We start from the raw sequence: 22,650 nt of genomic DNA, 5'->3' as shown, positions 1-22,650 counted from the left end.
CAGGTGTGTATGAGACCTGCATTTTTGCTTTTCATCCCAAAAGGGAACATTCTTTTTCTGATATGAATAACACTAGGCAAAAAATGGAAACATGAGTCAGCCAGGCACTGAATTTACTGCCACTTGACAAATATGCTAAAGAGCTCTCTGCCTAAGCTATCTCATGAGGTTGCTGAGAGGCTTCTGAGCACAGAAAAGGTGGGATGTGAGTGTAACAAATCAGTAAAACGAGCCCCTATACAGAGTGCCCAAACAACAAGGACGGAGCTACCTATACAGGATCAACGCCCATCACATCTTTCCAAATGCCTCAGCATTCTCAAAGAGGGAGGGCTGCAATTATACAAAAAAAGCTAGAGCAAAACTGGTATCTTTAAGCAATTACAGTGAAAAGCAAACAGCATTCTCACAGACGGAACAATTTTGGCTTGAGAGTTAGATGTTAGAACTTACCAGCAGATGGTAGCTATTACAGTTTGGCTACACTGGCATAAGAAGAATGAACTGCAGTAGGCAACTAGTGTTTTGTTATTCTACTGTAGGTCGAATCCAAGGTAAGGCCTATGTGCCAACAGCAGCTCCCAACGCAACTATTTGTGGTCCCCAGGAACAGCTCCTAACACCTATTGCTCACAGCCCTTTTCCACGTCTTTGTGGAAACAGCTAAGGTCTCCCTTCTAACATTATGATGGCAGTCAGGGATGTGCACGGAACCAGGCAGGGGTGGTTCAATGGTGGGGGGGAGTCGCACTTTAAGGGTGGGGGAGGGTGCACTTACCTCGCCCCCCAGCCTCTACTTTTCCCCTGCCAGTGCTCAGTATTTACAAAGTCCTATGGGGTGGCAGCATACCTCCCGGCCACCCCCAGCTGGCAGTGGCCGGAAGTAGCTGGCGCGCATGCGCATACACACAATATGCACAACTAAGTGCACAAGCAAGTGCACCTTCCCCCGCTCTTAAAGTGCGACCCCCCACCACCTTTGAACATTGAACCTCCCAGTGTTTGAACCTGTTTGGAGGCCCATAAAAGGGCCTCCGAACAGGTTCGTGCACATGCCTAATGGCAGTGCACAGTGGTGAGAAGCACAATATGCCACTGGAGTTACATGAGAAGTTCTGGGCCAGGTTGGAGCCCATGCTGTGGCTTCTAACTTCCCCCAAGGTTGCCATAATTTCCTGGAAGGATAGTGTGAAGGTAGTTAGAAGCTTCAGAAAGTGCTCTTCCTGTGTAGGCTAGAGCTTCTCCCACCTCCAGGCGTGAAGGAGTGATACTGCAATAGCTCCCACACTGATGGTGTAAGATAACAAGGGAGCCAAAGGCCTGCTGCTTTATAAAATGTGTAACAAACAATGGGGTGGGTGGGAGAATGCCTTAATCACCAAGTCTGCATTTTATCCTTCTCCCCCTAGAATCGGGCAGTGAGTGCCAGTCTTCCAGTTTGTTACAGTCAGCCAGCCAGTCATGCTGCGTGGTCAACTGCATCTGAGACCCCCTCCCCATGTGAATTGGTGGGAGAGTGAAAGCCTTCTGTGCTGCCGCCATCAAACTGGGTAAAAAGGAGTAAAGAAGGGTTGTGTATAAAAATAGAGCAAAACCAAGGGAGTGAATGGGGGGGGGGAACCAAGAGCTGGGGGTGCAGAAAGAAGGATGAGGAAAGAGCTAAAGAGGAGGGTGTAGAGAGGGGAGCAGCTGCAGTGGTAGAAGGGAGGGAGGAAGAGCAAAAGGAGGGAGAGCTGAAACTACCGAGAAACCTGAGGAAACAACCAAAGAGCGTAACAGAGAGGGAGATGCTGACCTGTGTTGGGTGGAGAGAGAGTACAAGCTATGGAATACAGAGAGAGAAAGAAGAGAATGCGCTAACTGCTAAGGAGTGGGAAGAGAAAGGCTGGGTTAACAGACAGCCCAGCCCAGAAAGGTGGGGGGGGGGAGAGAGAAGGGAAATCGTATTAGAAAAAAACCCAGGATTTTGTAGCAAAAATGTTTTTCAAAAGCGATGCTGCCCTCTGGAGTTACTAAAAATGTAAAAGCAGCCCTCAGAGTGATTTGAGGTGCAACTCCTGCTCTATTATAACCAAGATTTGCATAAGAAATTACAACAAAATATTGCACCAAGAGCAGGCTAAAAACACAGCTATGACTTGGAAGCTGAGCTCACAGCAGATGATTTTATCAAATGAGTCAGAGCTCAATACAAGAAAAGCATGTCAGGCAGTTGTTGCTGCACAAACTGAGATCCAGTTAATGTAGTATGTCAGTACTTAATTTCCATGCAATATCTTGAAGAAATTGTATCTATCTCTGGCTCCCCACCTTGGCAACATGCCGATTCATGAATATATTTAACAATGCTATAAACTTCAAGATCTGTGTGGCTGGGTATCAAATTAGAAAAACTCCATTTTACTCTTTTCTTGCTAACACACGATGTCATTGAGCCTGATGGCAACCAGCACAAAAACTGCAGTTTGGGGGATTGCTTGTCAAGATGCAATGATGACTTTTTTGAATTGTTTGATCTAATTGTTCAATCTCTACTTTCAAGAATTCACAAGAGGACTTTCATTCTAAATGTTGCAAGTAAACACAATAAATTGTGCTAAAATGAGGAATGTTATGGCCAAGTCTTATGACATTTGTTGTTGTTCAATCTACATTCTAAACACTCGCAATCAATTTATTCCTTGCACATCAAGGAAGCTCTACCTAAAAGCAAAGCAAATATTTTTTTACTTCTTTTGCATATTCCTAACTGAAAGCTCCAAACTGCAACCAATAAAAGCAGCAAAGCGAGAGTGAGCCAAATCAAGCTGAGGGAATCTGCACAAAGACAGCCAAATTATTTGCATGAAAAATAACTAGCAGCCAGAAACACCAAGTGACCAGAGCTGCTCTGTGCAATCTTCCTTCACTTCCATGGGGCTTGCACAGTAGCTACTCTTCTCAATTAAAGTGATTATTTCTGAGATGGGGAGCGGGGGGATCATTCAGCCTTTAATAATTCTAGACACACAGTCCAATCTTATGCATGTTAACTGGGAAGTTACACCCCACAGGATTTACTCTCTAGGAAGTGTACTAAAGACTGCAGTCTACATGCAGACTTAAATTTGGGGGAAACCCCTCCCCCCACAAAAGATCTGTCTCTGCAGTAACAGAAAAAGAAGAAAAGCCATTGATTACTTATGTAAACTATTTATTCCATAGATAACAGTGCACCACAAGTTTCAAGCTCTTTCTCTTTCTTGGGGGACGATAGTTGGGTAGGTGGAGAATAGTGATCGCTTCTCAACAACACAATACTGTAGTACCTTATTATGGTTAAACAAACATAAAAACAAAATTGGAACTCTTTCCAAAGGACAGGATGACAATGGATAAGGTTCACGTTATGAGAATGAGCTGCAGTGAGTCTTGGGCTCACACATTCCCTCCTCTCCTTTTTCCTTCCTTTGTGTGTAAGGGGAGGAGATTAGAAGCTTCCATTTCTAGTTTGTAGCAACTATCATTTGCCATTTCCCCCCCCACAAATGCAGCAAACTATGATTTGTGCAAACCATCATTTGCCCACATGGTTTCAAGAACTGTCTGCATACAGAGTATTTCAAGAGGGGAAAGTAGGTGTAAAGTCCATAACTGTAATTATAAAAACCATTATCAAAATGCTTTAGATTGTGTTCTATATAATGTAAGAATTACACAAAGTGAATGACTCACTATTAGGGATGTGCAAAATATTTCGAGTTTGAAACGGGCTGATTGAGTATTTCAAGCTTGAAATGAAAAAACCCTTCAAAGAAAGGGCCTGTTTTAAGCTCGAAACAAAATAACACTGCTTCGACTTGAAATGTTTCGAGTGCCATTTTGGAGGGCTGTTTTCCCAGAGAGAGCTGATCTACCGATTGGGGTTGATGGGCAGGCCTGTTCTCTAAGGTGGGAAAACATGCTAAGTCTGGAACGGAGGCCTGATCTACCTGCCACGTGAGGTGGGTAGACCAGGCCTCCACTCCAGACTTGGCACGTCAGCCCACCTTGGAGGGCTGGTCTATTTGCTGACCCCAATTGGCAGACCAGCTCTCCCCGGAAAAACATCCTGCCAAAATGGCGCTTGACACACTCGAAACGTTTTGAGTTTGTTTCAATGAAACAGCCAGCTTGGCCGGTATTTTGATGAAATGTTCCGAGCATTTTGCATTTCATTCTGAGTTTGAAACAAAAGGCAAAACCCACTTTGTGCACATCCCTACTCATACTGATAGATGCTAATTGAACCGTCAAACTTATAAGATTTCTCTTGTATGTTTCATGGTAAATTAAATTTTTTAAGATGACCCCAAAATCTACTTGAACTTTGCCCATTGTTCTGTGGAAAAGCAGAAGAAAGTCCTAAGGAGAAAGGCACAAATATATACAGGGCTGCCCTTGAAAATGGCCTGGGAAGTTCAACTGATTCAGAACACAGCTAACTGACTGAGAATGGCTACAAAGTGCAAGATCATATTACACTATTTTGAGACAGCTACATTGACTACTGGCCTGTTTTGGGAGCCAGTTCAAAGTGCTATAAAGCCATTAAACATTGGGCCCTGGTGATCTCAAGAAAGAACTTATTTTCATACAACCCTCTCTAAAATTTGAGATCAGCCAATGAAGTCCTCTGGAAAGGATCATGTTGCAGGGAGGCTAGTTTTAGTATCCATAAGTAGATTATTTCCTATAGCAGACCCAGAATTCTGAAATGCCACAGGAATATAGGAAGCTGCCATATACTGAGTCTGACCATTGGTCCATCAAGCTCAGTATTGTCTACACAGACTGGCAGTGGCTTCTCCAAGTTCGCAGGCAGGAATCTCTCTCAGCTGTATCTTGAAGATGCCAGGGAGGGAACTTGGAATCTAGATGCTCTTTCCAGAGCGGCTCAATCACTTAAGGTGAATATCTTATAGTGCTCACACATGTAGTCTCCCATTAATATGCAACCAGGGTGGACCCTGCTTAGCTAAGGGGACAAGTCATGCTTGCTACTACAAGACCAGCTCTCCTCCATACAGAATCCTCTTACAGGATGCTAATGTAGGTCTAATATTTTCTAGAGGCAAAGACTTCTCCTTCCTTCTTTTTTTCTTTTTGCTGTTAATGCAGGCTTTACTGATGCTTTGTTGGTTTGCTCTTGTTCGTTTGACTGGTATTTATGGTTTGAATTTAATTGGTTTTTAATATTATTATTTATTTTCATTTTGTAAACTGCTTTGGAAAGTATATGCAGAAGGACAGTATAGAAACATTACATATTAAATTACAAGACAAGTAAGTAGACTAACCAACATATATCATATGACACAATGAAAACCAATAACTTCAGTCAGAATGGAATAAAAAACCTATACATTAGGTTTTAGAGACGTAAGTTTGGGTGGGGCATAAATTTAACAAACAAACAAACAAACAAACAAACCGAGTTAGGATTAGAACAAAAGTGGGCTTAAAACCAAACTGAAAAATCAAATTGAACTTAAGTGTTCACTAAATATCTGCATTACAAACCACGATTGAAACTCCAAATTAAGCCTTTGAACAAAAAAGAGTATATCTAACTCTCTAGTCACCTACTACAAAATTGCATGTCTGGTATAGGGCTAGTAAAAAAAAGGGACAAGCACCAGAAACAGAATCCGAAAGAGAAGACACAAACTGATGTTTCATAGAACATATTTCATTCTGGGAAAGTAAAAACCATAATTGCCCAGTGCGTTTCAAATGGAAATCTTCAAGGGCAATTAAATGTTGACAGTTATATTAACCATCTGGAGTACTGTTAGCCAGCTAGAGTGAATAATTAAAAGAAAAAGCAGCCATGAAAGTTCAAGAAAAACTCAAGAAGTTCATAAACCACCAGTTTTTTTTAAAATGCCTGATTAAAAAGGAACAGTAAAGAACAGTTATAACACAGAATCCTATGTCTAAACTGAAAAATATACCAAAAAGTTGCAATAGTTATCAACTATCCCATGTGGTCTGGGAGTTTTCAGCACATTATCATCATGCCAAAACACTACTTTAGAACACCTTATAATACAAAAATTAAGTGGCCAACATCTAAGGCAGGATGCACAAGATGGGTGGTTGTGCAAGCATCACTTCTGCAAATTTCCCATTCAGGACAATGGGGAAATCTGTGGAAAGGCTGCTTGCACAACTACCCATTTTGCACAACTCCAATGTAGCCTTTGAAGGGTTGGAGCTGGGCAAAACAGGAAGCCCCATGGCACAGCCTTACGGAACCTGTTGTCAGCCAGTATTATATAAAACCTAGTCATTACTGAATGAAAGTTACAAAATGCAAAACAAACACAGCTCATTTAAACTATCTCATGCTGAGAATTACCCAAACATTTGTGTTTTCATTCAAATGTTCAGCTGTGGACAACAATTTTATTAAACAAGATTTATGACAGAAGGAGGATTAATCCCAGTCTTATTTTTCTGACACACTAGTCAACAATCATTTATTATCTTTTGCGGATTAGAATGTTCTTGCTTGTTGTGGGATCCTGCCAGCAAATTAATTATCAGATGCCAAGCAAGAGAGCAGAAATCTGTGCCAGAACCATCTATTACTACCTCTACATATCAGATGGTTTATATGACTCAAAACCAGGTCAATCAATGTGACCAGAGTACAGCCACAGATGATTAAAAGGTCTTTATATGATGTTAATGTACTTAACAATAACAAAAGCCAACACTTACAAACAGCATCAGCAATTATTCACTTATTCTTTTGTAGAACTATTCGGAATTTGCAGAAACTTCACCTAGATTCTGAATTCAATCCCCAGTATACATTAAAAAGACAAGTTGTTCTGTTAAGAACTAATCTGCCTACTTTCCTTTATCATCTTAATTGATAATTACCATCCTAACGTTAGTCCACTTCAGCCTTAAACATTCACATGTCCACCATCTTGAATTGGGGTGGATGACATAATCACAAACTACACCTTTGAGGTGTTCCTATATGTCTCTACAGCTATAGCAGATTTGGTTCAAATTGGTTAGACGATTCACAGGTTAGCCCACTTGTGCCCCAAATGTTTATGCGCCCACCATCTTGAACTGGGATAGATGCCATCATCAAACTATTCCATTGAGGTGTCTCTACAAGTGTACCCAATTTGGTTCATATTAGTCCAGACATTGTGATATTACACTGCTGGGTGATCTCATAAAAATCATACTGTATATTTAAGAAAAGTAGTTTTCATAACAGTAAGTTGTTCAGCAAATCAGTTAGGGAATAGAAGTCTAAATCGAGAGCACAATATAACAACTCTGACAGATGGCTAAAAGAATAAACAAAGTATAATAATGTGCATTTAGTGGGGATTTCAATCTTGTTGAGCTGAGGTTATGTTTTTCAAAATATGTTTATGTAGTAGGGTTTAAAATTCCTTAAGTCCAAGGCTGGAATCAGGGATCAATTTTGTTAGGGAGCTGCCAAGTACTCAAGGCCCTCAGACCTCTCTGCTCACAGCCTTCATGCGGTGATGGCAGACTGACTCTCTCTTGAGGCTGAGCTAGGTAGGAAGGGATCCATGGAGGGCAGTTTGCAGAGAGCCCCCTGAAAGCTGAAGCTATCCCTATTTGAGCCTCCATTACAAGGTGGGTTAAAATAAAAATACAGGTGAAACTCGGAAAATTAGAATATCGTGCAAAAGTCCATTAATTTCAGTAATGCAAATTAAAAGGTGAAACTGATATATGAGACAGACGCATTATATGCAAAGCGAGATAAGTCAAGCCTTAATTTCTTATAATTGTGATGATCATGGCGTACAGCTCATGAAAACCCCAAATCCACAATCTCAGAAAATTAGAATATTACATGGAACCAAGAAGACAAGGATTGAAGAATAGAACAATATCGGACCACTGGAAAGTATAAGCATACATATGTATTCAGTACTTGGTTTGGGCCCCTTTTGCAGCAATTACTGCCTCAGTGCGGTGTGGCATGGATGCTATCAGCCTGTGGCACTGATGAGGTATTATGGAAGACCAGGATGCTTCATTAGCGGCCTTCAGCAATTCTGCATTGTTTGGTCTCATGTCTCTCATCCTTCTCTTGGCAATGCCCCATAGATTCTCTATGGGGTCAGGTCAGGCAAATTTGCTGGCCAATCAAGCACAGTATACTGTATACTTTTCAGAGGTCCGATATTGTTCTATTCTACAATCCTTGTCTTCTTGGTTCCATGTAATATTCTAATTTTCTGAGATTGTGGATTTGGGGGTTTTCATGAGCTGTACGCCATGATCATCACAATTATAACAAATTAAGGCTTGACTTATCTCGCTTTGCATGTAATGCGTCTGTCTCATATATCAGTTTCACCTTTTAATTTGCATTACTGAAATTAATGGACTTTTGCACGATATTCTAATTTTCCGAGTTTCACCTGTAAATACTGCATCAATAAGTATGCATATTTTTCTCATCTCTGTAACATGATTTATGCAAAGTATCAGATAAAAACCACTACAACTATATAAAACAAGATGGAACTGAATGTTTTGCAGTTAAAGAGCCTTTTAAAATGAAGCCCTATGATGATGCACAGTATGCAAATGCCAGTCGGGAGAGCATTCCAAAGGGGGCAATGACTGTGAAGGCTGAGCCTCCCTCACCCTCAACATCTGGAGCCGAAACCCCTCCAATGATCTTTTCAAGAGGACAGAAAAGAAATGACCTTTTCAAGTGCACCCTTAAGGAGCAGGCAGTCCTAATATACAGTGCCCAAACTGTATATTTAAAGGTCAAAATGAACACCATGAATCGTACCTGGAAAGAAACTGGTAGGTAGCCAGTGCAGCTCTTTCAGAATGGGTGCAATCTAGTCCCAACAGGCAGCTCCAGGTAAAATCCTAGCTGCTGCATTATGCACTAGCTACAGTTTCCTAATACCACTCAAGGGCAGACCCACATAGAGTGTGTTACAGTAATCCAGCCATGACATGACTAAGGCATAGGTAACTGGGTCCAGATCTGCCTTCACGAGAAACTGCCCTCCAGAAGTGGCTTTTCCTGTATCAGGGTAATATTATCCATATGTATCTGTGTGTAAATTCAAGTTTGGCCTAGAGTGCAATTGAAATTAATGGAACTAAATTCTACGAAATATAGATAGGATCCGAATCGGATACAAAATCCCGGAAAAGGGCCTTCTCCACTACAGCTCCTGGACTTTGGAATGTGCTCCCTGTTGAAAGAAGAGCCTCTCCATCTCTGGCAACTTTTTTAAAAGGCACATTTATTCACCCAGGTTTTTAATTAGATTTATGCTTTTAATTTTTAATACTGGGTTTTAAATGATTCAAATGATTTTAATTGTTAATTGATTTAATGTTTTAAATGATTTTAATTGTAAACTGTCCAGAGACACAAGTTTGGGGCAATATAGAAATATATAAAATAAAATGAAATTAAAATATTATCCAGCTTTTTTTGATAGAGTAAGTACTCAGACCTGAGAAAGCATGGAGAATCTGAGTACTATAGCCAAGGTAAAGATAATAACTTAGTGTTATCAAGAACTTAGGTTCCTGGAGGGCAAAACATGCAATGGCCCACCAAACTCCGAATTCCATTGGTTTTCCATGAAAAATTGCTGAGATTTTTTGTTTTAAACTAAGAGCCACAAACATGCTCCTTTGATCAAATGGTGGCTGGAAATGACTTTGGAGATTATTTCTGGCCACCCTGGAACCACGGATACATGGATTATTTATTTATTTATTTGATTGATTGATTGATATACCACCCTTCCAAAATGGCTCAGGGCGGTTTACATTTAAAACAGAAATCATTAAAAACAATTAAAACAGAAATACAAATATAAACACCAATTTAAAAACATCTTAAAAAACAAACTATCAGAACAATTAAAACCCTGAAAACCAGGTTAAGATTAGAACAATTAAAATTAATTTAAAGCCCTGAAAGGCCAGGCCAAACAGAAGGGTTTTAAGGCTGCCACCCCGATGGATGAATTTAAACCCCCGAATTTAAACCCTTTTTGCACCCGCATATACTGAGGTTGATTTCCACTGCCCGACCGCAGATACGCAAAACCACGGTTTTCAGGATCATGTGTGACAAGGTCCACCTGTACGTTAACAGCAACATTCAGGTTCTCATCATACGATAGAACACCTAAAATGTTTATTCTAAACGTGTTAGATTTGCACTAGAACAGGGTTCCTTAACCTTGGGCCCCCAGATGTTGCTTGACTACAACTCCCAGGTTCCACAGACATGGCCTTTGGGGCTGGGGATTCTGGGAGTTGTAGTCCAACAACATCTGGGGGCCCAAGGTTAAGGAACCCGGCACTAGAAAGCTAAACCTTGTCACTATGCTACAGCTAGCTAATTCTAGTTACCAGAGTATGGAAATTTATATTTACATCTGACAATTTTAGGATAGAGCAGAAAAAGCAATCTGTTTAATTTGGAACATTAAAACAAGCACTTGAACTAACATCCTAATATTTCACGTTTAAAATGAATTGGAAACAGCACATTTGGAAATACTGACTGGGTTCAGGTGTCACACAGAACTATGATTAAACCGTGGTTTAGTGTTAATAGCAAGAGTCTTGGGTTCATGCCCTCCAGCTATAGATCTCAGTTTAACAGCCTGGCTTGTTCACAAACTGTGATTAGAACAAAATTATTTTCTGGACTCGGACACAACAACAAATTTCAATATAAACTGATAAACGGATTAGAATCAGCAAATGTTCTACCTTTGCACATTTAGGGGAGGGGGAATTGATGAGCACAAGGACCATACTAGTAATGTGAAACCATGATTTAATAATGGTTTGTTCTTTTTTTATTTATTACTTTTCTATACCACCCTATCTAAATGCTCTGGGAGGTGTACAACAACCATTGTATCTGAACCAAATATATAATTTACTATGAACCAAAGGGCATTTAGCAAAATGGGAGTCAATTTCAACAAAAATGAATAGTGAAGGTTAGATCCGAAGTCTGGATTTTGTGGTGAGCCGTCCTATAATGTGTCTTGGCATGCTGCAGAGGTGAGACTCCAGAAGCAAATACTAATATCTCAGGTGTTGGGGGTACTGGCTGACTTTGATGAACACATGAAACTTCTTTAAGCAGTCAAAAGGTTGGTCCTGATAGCAAGTACTGTCTACTCTGATTGGCAGCAGCTCTCCAAAGGCAGACCTCTTGCTACCCAAGATATTTTAAACTGGAGATGTCAAGTACATATAGGACCTTTTCAACATAAACCAATTTCCTTTCTATTGAACACTCTAGAAGCGAGTGCGCTCTGCAACTCCAATACATTGTATACTCTCTGCAACATTGTACTAGCTTTCCTAGCTAAAACAGGCACTCCATTCCTAAAAGCTACCGAACACACAGCTCCGAACACACAGAGACAGGTATTCACATTAAGTCCACAGCTGTTTAAATACATCTTCAAACAATAGCATTGGGTTAGATCCAAAGTTTCCATATCAAGAATAGAAGGAGCTTCCATTCACAGAAGAGTTTTGCTCGCAGAAGGGGTCCTTCTGGCAAAGGAGCAAAAACATTGGATCCAATTGTTAGTTTTACAGAAAAACCATGGTGATAACATGAATGAAATTAGATGCATAACTTTTTAAAAAAGCAACAGCAAGAGATTAATTAAATAGTTTCTACGTATCCAGGAAATTCCACTGTTACAAGTAGTTTTATGAGTCTCTGTGTTGTACCACACTCTACGTACTATCTAAACATCACACATTTTAACAAAGTGACTTACCTTCTTTGTTGAGCCATTGCTTTCTCTGTCTATAGTGGAGGAGCTTGTTATGCACATATGGCAAAAGAAATTTGACACACCAGCTTTCTACTCCAAGTTTGTTTTCTACCAGGACAATAGGGCTTCGGTTATATCTGGCTTCAGGACAGGGAATTAATCCAATTTCATCTCTAAACAACAAAAAAGGACGAAAGTAAAAATATAATTAAACAACTATTTTCCTGTTTGTACTACTTTATTTGTCATAGTATAAGTTAAGTCTGCCAGTTTCTCTCACTTAGCTAATCTTCTTCCTCTCCTGTCATCCCATACAAACTTATTTCTGAGTTTCTTCCTTCAGTCCTGCCTATCTGGTTCTTGCTAGAATTCCAGTATGGAAACATCCAACCTGACTATCTGCTTTTATGCAATTAAGGCTGTAATCTGACATATACTTACTTGAGAGCAACCCACACTGTATTCAATCTTTTCTGAAAAAACTATAAATAAGACTGAATAGTAAACTGACATTGTAAATAAAACATCTATCTTTAACAGGCATACACTTTCTAACATGTGGGTTAACCTGGGATGCATGCTTTGGTCAACCCGTCTTGCATATCCTATGTGTGTTTACTTGGAAGTAAGCTTCGCTGAGGTCAATAGGATTAATTTCCTGGTAAATGTGCTTAGCATTGCAACTTAAGAGATCTCTTCCTCCAGTGCTATATGCAGATACAGAACACAGCTCACTATTTGCCTCATTAGCTTGTCATGGAAATCTACTGGTTTATATGCAGCAAAACCCTTACACCCATTTATTTAGTTTGACAACATAAAACTTTTTTTTTAATCCAGGGGGGAGCAATTTTAAGCATGCCAGATCCTGCGCACACAAAACCAAGTAGTTGAACACAAAAATTCTCAACTACAGAGCATTTCAACAATTATTATGTTTGTTTTTTTCATTCCACCCTCCCTCCAAGGAGTTCTGGCTGGCATAAATGGTCTCTTTCCTAATTGTATCCTCCCGAGTTAGGCGGACAGACAGTGCCTAGCCCAATGTCACCCAATAAGCTTTGCAGTTGAGTGGGAATCTGAACCTTGTCCAAGTCCAGTAGTATAGCCTGTACATCACAGCGGCTCACTGGCCCTTCTAAAATTTAACGAGAATGCAACAGTTGGTCAGCTGGGAAAGAAACTGTTAAGAGGGAGAACTTAATATCTGGAAACTTTTGTTTGTCTTACAGCTGTAAATAAAATGATTAATTGATTGATTGGTTGACTATCTGGAAACTGAGTCATGTCAACATAGTATAATGCAAACTGTACTGTAGCAGCATTGTGATGGGCAACATTTACTTTACATTTATATCCCGCTCTTCGTCCAAAGAACCCAGAATGATGTACATGGCTAAGTTTATCCCCACAACAACCCTGTGAGGTAGGTTAGGCTGAGAGACAAGTGGCTGGCCCAGAGTCACCCAGTGAGTTTCAACTTTCAGGGCTGAAAAGGGATGTGAACTAGGGTCTCCCCATTCCTAGTCGAACACTCTAACCACAACATACAACCAGCCTCAATTCTGTGAACACTATATTGTGCAATGCGATGATATTATGGGTAGCATGAACAATAGTGTGAGAGAGAGTGTGTCCATACAACAACCAGCACTATACAGCCTCCGTATAAGAAATTGCCATGGCTTGTGCTGCCAGAAAGAGGGGCAAGGCAAATGGCTCATGACACAATGGTATGAGTGGGATTAAAAGAAAATTATTCAGGGTTGCCCAGAAGTGGAGTTTGAGTACTGGTTAATTATCAAAATGTAATGAGAAAAAACATTTTAGGATTACAATGTCAAGCAATATTAGAGGTCACAATGCTTTTAACAGTCACAAAATCACTTTGCAAAGCATTAGAAAAATGCTTTATTCTAAATCTAGAGTTCTTTTTGCCCATTGATACAAGATCCTTACATATCTAAATCCAAAGTGTGTATGTTAGAACAATAAATTTGCCAATTACTCCACAGAATAGAAGACCAATGCTGTTTTAACAAGTCATGGCAGGCAAGCAACCAGTCAAATAAGGCATCTGCAGTTGCAACTTTCCAAGGTTTGTTGAGATATGGAGGAATATGTCCAACTTGTGAAGTAAGCAGCACACTTGCAAATGGATTACAATGAGGAGATCACTAGGAGTCATTTCAAGAATCTGCTACAGTCAGACAGTTTCATTTGTACCAGCCCTTAGAGACATCACATTTAATCTGCACCCAGAATGGTTATCTCTCTGCATTGGTAACTGGAGGATGGCCTCCGAACAAAGCCAAACAGAAAAGATTTGGGGCTTCTTTTTTTCTAAAGTCTGCAATCCACAGAAATGAAGTGGAATTCATAGAACTTATTGTTGCTCATCCAGAATTGGTCCAGAGCACAAGACACAAAGTAAACATTGTTATTCATTTTAAGATTTACATATCAGGTGGTATAAAAATATGATAAATAATAAATAATAATAAGATGCAGGGAAAGGAGTCCTGTGGTCAAAAAGCATTTGTGCAAGAAGCAGACTGCAAGTTAAAATAGGCTGAAAGCAGGGGCGTAACAAGGCTGGAGTGGGCCCATAAACAAAATTTTAAAATGGGCCCCTCGCTGATACACACACACAAGAAGGGAGGCAAGGAGGGAGGCAGGGAGGGAGGGTCGAGAGACAGAGAGAGAGATACTAGCCAGGTCGACAGAAGAAATATGAAGGAAGGATCATAATGAAGGAAGCTCTATGGGTTTGGGGGAGTCATGTGACTTGCCTCTGGGGTGCCCTTAGAGGCGTGGGGGCCCCCAGGCAGCTGCCTCCCCTTGCCTAATAGTAGTTACGTCCCGGCTGAAAGACTAAACAACACATCTAGTTGAATCAATAGGGAAGGCAGAATCTTGTTTACAGTGTGTAGGGCATCCATTTGGTACCTTCACAAAACAAACATATATTCCCATCTTGAAGCAAACAAGTTAGCTTTACAAGGAAGGTGACAACCTATATTAATTTACTTCAGAGCAAGCCCATTAAATGAAGTGAGATTTACTCCTGAGTAAACATGCACAGGATTGCAGTGCGGTACTTTTCTCTAAAAGTCTGTCACCAATTCAGAATGGGGATGGCAACCGTGTCTTTTCAATGCATGACAACAGGAAGTTCCATCCTCAGTAGGGCTTTCTTAGACCAATTAACGCAAGAATTAATGTAGTGCCCCCAAAGCACTCTGCAGCACCTTTGGACACCCTAGACAGGGGAACAGCTTGAACTGAAGAAGGTGAACATTTTTCAGTGGTTCAGACACAGAGGAGGCATTCATTTCCTTTCCAATTTAGAACAATTGCTGGAGTAAACATCTCATTAAAAAAAAGGAAAAAGCACAAACAAGAAGCTACATTGCTACACAAGTTACTTGATGAACTGGCTTCAGAACGCCTATGGTAGGGTTAGGGCCAAGAACACTACACGCTGAATCTGACAAATTAAGCGGAAATTTAAAAATAGAACATCATGAGCCAAGGTGGTTTGTCCCACTTTAGTCAAGAAAGTATAAATGAGCAAAACATGTCAAAATATGAATTTAATGTTTAATTTATAACTGCTTCAAAAATCAGAATAAAAAAAAGTTACTTTCCCTTAAAGCAACCTACTTGAAAGCAAGCACAAACAGACCCAGTGTGAACAACATCTTCGTTCATTCTGAAAACAGTGCTTCAAAGAAACTGCCTTCTTAAAAAGCCACTGGCTTTGTTTATCACAAAGGTACATGTGCCAGAAATCCAAGACTGGCTATGGCCCCTTGTGGTGTGCATATGCAGTGATAAAATGTGTATTTTCAACCATGCAACTTATAAAGTCACCCTTCATCCACTGAACAGAAATAGCATCACAGTTCCCATCGATGTCTCTCCCGTAATGAGAAAGAATGGCTATGTTTGATCTCAACCCACAAAAAGAATTTTGTTCAAAAACTAGAGCTCACTCACCTTTCGGTGCTACACTCAAACAACAGAGAATTGTTTCTGCCACCCCTGAAGGGTTGGTGGATATAGGAAGCCTGACCTCCAAGGAGAACACAGGGAGCACAGGATCACTGCTGCAGCTTTCAAACAAGACCTCTTTAAGACTTAAAACTTTACCTAACAGGAGCATTTATGCAATTGTTTCCCTTCACATTACTCATGTATTGCGATTTAAAGAACATTGCCTTCCCAAGATTCTAGCTTTATTTATTAAAATATTTCTATCCTGCACTTTCTGTCCCACAAATGGTATCTCCAATGTTGCTTATAACTATTAAATAGAAATCAGTACAAACACCAACAAAACCACCAGCAATGCAAAAACAAAACAAACTAACTAAAAACCATATCAAAGGATCAAAAGCATGCAGATTCAGGATTCAACAGAAAAAGCATGCTGGAAGAGAACTGCCTTCAAGAGATGGCAGAAAGCCACAGTGATAGATTTCCCAGGGCAGGGTGTTCCAAAGCTTGGGTGCTGTCACAGAGAAGGCCCTGCCCTTTGTCCCCACCAACCAAGCTTCCACTGGTGGAGCAGGGCCTCTACCAAGGATCCAAGTGATAAAGCAGTATCTCATGTGGGGAGGCAAACCTTAAAATACCCTGGCCCAAGACCCTTTAGGACTTTAAATGTGATAACCAGCACTCTGAATTGGACTTGGGGGGGAAACTGGGTGCCAGTGAAACTGGTACAGAAATGGAGTCTCATTATCTAAAAAGCTAATCCAGACCTTCAGAGTACTTTTCAAAGACAGCCATACACTGAGCGTGTTGCAATTATTGAATCTCGATGTAGCTAGGACATGTGCAACAGTGGTCAGATGTGCTTTTCCCCCAGAAATGGGCATAGCTAACTCTCCAGCCTCAGCTGAGCAAAGGCACTCCAGACATCATCCGTCATCTGGGAATCCAAGAGCAGGACCAACCTAAACCCTATCAAGCCTGTCCATGACAAAGGGACCATTACGATTCCCTCCCTGCCCCGCTGAATCACCATCACCTTGTCTGGTATAAAACACCAGACTTGCCACATGTGTGGAATCTGATATTAGTTGCGACAAATCTATGGGTACCATGGAGGCCACAAAATCCTGATATGCTTCATATGAGAGGGCCTCAAAATGAGTATTATTAAGTCCCCAAGATCATCAGCCTGGACGACTTCAATATCACCGTCAAGACCACACCTGCTGGCTCAGGGGGATGGTTGAGCAGCAGAGTGGGCAGTGTACCAATAGAATCCCAATTCTCTCTCATGAGCCCACCATCAGAAACATATACTTTAAGTTTAGTGACCGCCATACAAGGCAGCTGACCAGGGAGATAGTATTCCCAATAGACCCAGGCTGCTGCTTTACTGAGAAACCTGGTGGGCAAACCTGGGACAAATTCACTTCTCCCACTACAGCCAACCAGGTTTCATTAACACATCCCAGGTTATCTTGCTAATCCAGGATCAAGAACTGGATAGGTGAGGTCTGCCACGTACTGACTCAGCATTACCTTTCCTTACCAATGAGGCAATGTATGCTTTTGCATGAAGCCAGAGTCTTATTTTTTCCTACATTTTTTCCCAGGAGTACACTCCACCTCGCGCCCTCCCTTTGTGAGCCTCTACTCCCTTTCTAGGTTAGGATATGCTGAGATCAGAGGGATCGCATATCACAACCAATCATAAGCTGCATATCATAAGCTGGAAAAGAAGTAGAGGCTTGTACAGGGATTGGAGCAGGGCACGCGTTCCCAAGGCTGAGAGATGTCACATGGAGCTCAGCTTCAGCCAAGTTTCGCGCTACATCTGAATTTGCCCAATCACGAATAATCTGCTTTCAATGCAGGTAACATTTATGTGACTCCAGTGAAAATCAAAATCACACCACATTAAGTTACGGGAGAGCATTCAATACATTTATATGGAGTGAGGCCAGTTGTTACTTTCAGGATGTGAATGGCATGAGCAGGAAGGTAGCCAAAAAAGGTGGGGACAGCATGTATCCATTTGCCCCTTGCTCATGGGCAAGAAAGGGAATGACCGTTCACAGTTGGTTTGGCTATTTCTCAAAGCAGTGTTACTCTCTGTAACTGAATTAAAGTAAGTTTGCTTTTACCACCTCTATTCATTGTCATATCAGCCCAGACGAACAATAAGATTTATTTATTTGCTACATTTATATCCCATTTCTCCTCCAAGGACCCCTGAGCAGGGGCAGCTCGTGAACTCTCCTCCAGGGGGGAGGGGGCGGGCAGCTTCTTTAAGGTAAACGGAGCCAGTGCTCCATGCCGCCCAGCAGCCCCCCGCGGCGGGGAATCGCCTCTGCCACTCACCTGGCTCCTGCGGAGGCGAGGCCCCACCAGCGGCCAGGTGAGTGGTGGGGGCGATGGGTGGCATGGAGCACTGGCTCCGTTTACCTTAAAGAAGCCCCCCCCCCGCCGCCCCGCCGGAGGAGAGTTCACGAGCTGCCCCTGCCCTTGAGACACATGCCTGATGAAAACCAAAATGACATCAAAAGCACAATGCAAGTCAGTCAGTTGCAAACGAGAAGATAACACTTTTCTGTCTTATTTATTCCATGTTTTTTCAAGCCCCAATCCAGCAATGCAGAGCACACAAGAATGCACTGCTTTTAAAGAGGCGCCACAAAGTGATTGTGGATTATTAATTAAATCTCTAAGTAGGACTTCCAGCAATGGGATAATGTAAACCCTGTAAGTTTAACACTGTAAAAACTAGCAAAGGCTTCAAATGTGATGGACATTACAGTCATCTCTAAGAGTTGTATATACAAATTAAAATAAAACTAGAGTTAACAGAGCACTTAACACATTATAGGAGAGAAGCTTCCAATTATCTATCTCATGTCTGTGTAGCAATAACATGTGGAGAAGCACTTATTTCAAGATATGCTTTAACAATTTGCCTGTCAAATCTTGCAACTATGCATTTTTAGTGCTTACTTTCAGACATGCGTATTTCCCCACCTCCTGTTATGGTGGTCACCTTGAAGACATAAGGTAGAGAAATAGACACTGCCACTCATCTTTAATGTATGGTGGTCCTCAATAATTATTAAAGAATTAAAACAAAAAATCACTAAAGATGGTGATAGTGTTGTTTCCTTGTATCAGTTTTCACAGCATTCTGAACTCAGATTCTTCAGCATGCTGACCTAAGAATGTTGATTTTTAAAACAGAGGATATAAACATCTTTTCTCACAAGAGGTTAACCAAATTAATCTTCTTAAGCAAGATCCTAAAAATTTAGACCTGAAGACCAATTCACATCTCCATCACTGATCTGAAATGCAATCTTGTGAAAGTTTTTTCCAAGTGAAAACAAAATGAATCTATGCTAACAATCCAGATGGTTCTTTTTCTCAATGTCTCCATTTGGGCTGGTAATTGTTGTTATGGAGTGGTGATGTGACGATTCAGTGGCGAGTGTGTGAAAAGTCTTCCAAAAAAAGGAATACTGCAAAACTGTTCAATCTATGACACTATGATGCTTTGAGATCTGTCACCAGAATCTCTATGAACCTTTTACAGATAATTTGATAAGACCATGATTGCCTTCCTAGTTGTGGCATAAGGAACCTTTTTTTTTTTTTTTTTGAATGGGGTCGGGGGAGACTCTCTGGCAACTCAACTTTGAAGAGAGTCTTATATTACCTCATCACCACACTCCCGTGCTGTTTGTGACTCTGAAGAAGATATTTTCCACACACTTTTTAAAGCTTTACATCCAAACTCGAACAGTGCCCTCACTCAATCTTGGCTTCTTCAGCACATCGTCTGGCATATTAGATTACATTACAGTACTTTATGCAAAGGCTGCACTTCTATTAATGGGTGGAATTCGAAGATCCGCCCTCTTCCCGGGTTTTTAAGTTACTTTCACACTGAGGGATAGAAGTTGGGCACTGAGAGAGGGTGAGGGAGGAGAGCTGGAGTTAGCAGCAGCATCTCCTTCAATAGGCAGCAACTTTGCAGAGCTCCAAGCAACTCAGCCAAGCCCTACGGGCGCCGTCGGCCCTGGCCTGGGACAGAAGAGGGTCGCATCCTGCCTCCTTGCACTCTCGAGGTCCCCAGAAGGAGCGCGGGGGAGCTAGAGCAGACCCGCGGCGTTCTAGGACGCGCCGCTAATATCGCCGGTGTGCCTAACGCGCTCGCTCACTCGTTCACTCACATGTGGGGGTTGCGCTTGAAGGCGTTGTTGATGTCCTTCACCACCCGCTGCACCAGCACCGCCACCTCCTCCGGGGACTCGGCCATCTTCGGTCGCCGCCGTCTCCGCTGCTGGCCGCCGCTGCAGCTACTGGCGGCAGCGGCGGCGCTCTCGTCGTCTCGCATAGGCAGGCCGGGGAAAGCAAAGCGCATCCGGGTCAGCGGCCCCCGCGGGGCGGAGCACAGAGCTTGTGGAACCGAATAACCTAATAGGGAGGCGCCGCCTCTTCTTTTTGCCCGGCGGGCCGGGTGGAGTTAGAGCGGCTGCTGGGGGAAATGGAAAAAGTCAGCAGCTTCGGCTGTAGCGCCTCGAGTGAGACAGTCGAAACCCGGCTGCTGCCCGTCTGTTCTCCCTTCCTCCTCGCAGCACACTCCCGCTTAACTTCTTCACTAGTCTTTGGGGGTTTCAGGGGCGTAGCAAGGTTGGAGTGGGCCCCGAGACAAGATTTTAAAATGGGCCTCCACCTCACTGAAGCTCAGCTCATAAAGTAAAGAAATCTTAAATGAGGCTGAATAGTGGTAACAAAAAGCATAGATAAACAAACAAACAAATAAATAAAATTGTGCGCGATGCAAATCATTTAATGGTATGAGAGAAAGACATGCTGTTCTGGTGTCTTAACACTCACATCAATTTCGGAGAATGAATACAACAAGGAAGCCCGGGCGGGTGCGCGGCTGGAGGAGTCAGTCATGTGACTTGCCTCTGGGGGCCCCCCAAGGCAGTGGGCCCCCAGACAACTGTCTCCCCTTGCCCTATTTTATACGGTAGTTACACCCCTGGGGGGGTTATTGCTTCCTTCTATCTTTTGACAATCTTTCCGTTCTCTTCCCATTTTCATTTTACAGACCACTGATAAACAGAACCAGAGTTGCTACTAGAGCTAAAGCAACTTGCTAGCTACATTGGAGAATCTGAGGCTGCCGCCCTAAATATACATCGTGATAAGCGTCTCGGTTAAAGTTGTCTATCATTAAGTATCCTGAACTCGCTTTAGTACGGACATCGAACAAGGCTGCAATCCTCTGCATATTCATTTATAGGGAGTAAATCCCAAAAGTGCCATTCAGTTGAGTGGGACATACAAAATGGAATCCATTTCATGCAGATGTATCTGGAAGCAAAACCTACTGAGTCCAGTAGTTGGACTTACTTTCAAATAAGTACTGAATCCTGAATCAAAGACTAGGTTTTTTCCAAATTCTTTGATGTTATAAATTAGGGGATCATCTTAAATTCAGAGTCCTCTTCCTTTCAGGTAAAGAGACAAGAGCCAGTGCTTGGTGTAGTGGTTAGAGTGCTGGACTAGGACTGAGGAGAACCGAGTTCAAATCCCCATTCAGCCATGATACTTGCTGGGTGACTCTGGGCCAGTCACTTCTTTCTCAGCCTAACCTACTTCACAGGGTTGTTGTGAGGAGAAACCTAAGTATATAGTACTCTGCTCTGGGCTCCTTGGAGGAAGAGCAGGGTATAAAATGTAAAATAATAATAATAATAATAATAAATAATGAAGAGCACCTCAGCCTATATTCTGCGACGATATCTATAATAACAGCAACAGTATTGATAATAAAATTTAGCCATCCCAGGTCCTTGGGAAGGACTCGATGTCTATATAAAACAAACCAGTCAATAACACCTGTCTGACTGTGTAAATAAATAAATAGGTATGCATAGGGCTGCATGTATGCTCAGTACTATAAACTACTATAAAGAAGCAAGTTCAGTTGGGATAAATGGGACTTATGAGTAGCTAAAGATAGGCTGCCCCACCAATGGAAGAAAAATACGCCCTGACATGAGGTGGTCTTTCCCCCCCTTTTGTGGGGCCACAATTTTTAGGTGCTGCTGGATTGTTGTTGTTTTTTGCCCCCCTAACACACCCCATCAGAGACAGAAGATAGCCCCCATAGTCATACTCACCCTGACAGCCTTACCCTGTAGCCATGCCCATGCCAGCCAGTCACACATCCCACTTAAACATGCAATAATCTGGGGATTCTGTTACAAGAAGTCAAAGATAGTTTCTTCCTGTCCTTATTCTGTGCCTAGCAGCTGGAAATGGTGTTTCCCCAACATTTGGAGTTTAGAACTTCATCAGTTGAAGTTGAAGTTCTGACTGTCATGCAGCTGAAAGTACAGGCAGAATATCAACAGATACTGCTTCTATCCATATGTGAGGTAAAGTTGCATCTATTGAATATCTGCCTGTCATGCAACTGTTAAAAATGTTGGACCATATGGCCCTTACAAGGAACTTAGCAGCTCCTTCTTCCCCTTCTCCAGTAGCTTGCCGTGATCGTATAGTGGTTAGTACTCTGCGTTGTGGCCGCAGCAACCTCGGTTCGAATCCGAGTCATGGCAGAAGAGGAGCAATTTTAGGAGAGGAGAGCTGCTCTTGTGGTAGCAAGCATGACTTGTCCCCATAGCTAAGCAGGGTCGGTCTGCCCTGGTTGCATCTGAATGGGAGACTTGATGTGTGAGCACTGTAAAATATTCCCCTCAGGGGATGGAGCTGCACTGGGAAGAGCAGAAGGTTTCAAGTTCCC

The 22,650-nt window shown here is 41.9% G+C and overlaps 1 protein-coding gene and 1 non-coding gene across 3 annotated transcripts in view; one reads left to right on the top strand and one right to left on the bottom strand.

Annotated features, from left to right (window-relative positions):
- Positions 1-20,274, bottom strand: part of PTAR1 (protein prenyltransferase alpha subunit repeat containing 1) — a 54,844-nt gene extending 34,570 nt beyond the window's left edge. The window contains exons 1-2 of one of the 2 annotated variants that reach the window (XM_053295703.1): positions 20,060-20,274; positions 11,841-12,010 (exon numbers count right to left, since the gene is read on the bottom strand). In XM_053295703.1, coding sequence (XP_053151678.1) covers positions 11,841-12,010; positions 20,060-20,250 — 361 coding nt within the window. In that variant the 5' untranslated portion in view covers positions 20,251-20,274. Of the gene's footprint in view, positions 1-11,840; positions 12,011-19,542; positions 19,931-20,059 lie in introns of those variants that run through there. The other variant, XM_053295704.1, reaches the window with a different exon arrangement.
- A 2,119-nt stretch (positions 20,275-22,393) lies between these two features.
- Positions 22,394-22,465, top strand: TRNAH-GUG (transfer RNA histidin (anticodon GUG)). The gene has a single exon. It is a non-coding gene; the product is annotated as a tRNA-His (tRNA).
- Positions 22,466-22,650: the final 185 nt, after the last annotated feature.

Source organism: Hemicordylus capensis, chromosome 2 (assembly GCF_027244095.1).
Source record: "Hemicordylus capensis ecotype Gifberg chromosome 2, rHemCap1.1.pri, whole genome shotgun sequence".
NCBI classification, from domain to species: domain Eukaryota; kingdom Metazoa; phylum Chordata; class Lepidosauria; order Squamata; family Cordylidae; genus Hemicordylus; species Hemicordylus capensis.
Note: the sequence above shows the minus strand (reverse complement) of the source record. Positions and strands in the feature narration are given on the sequence as shown.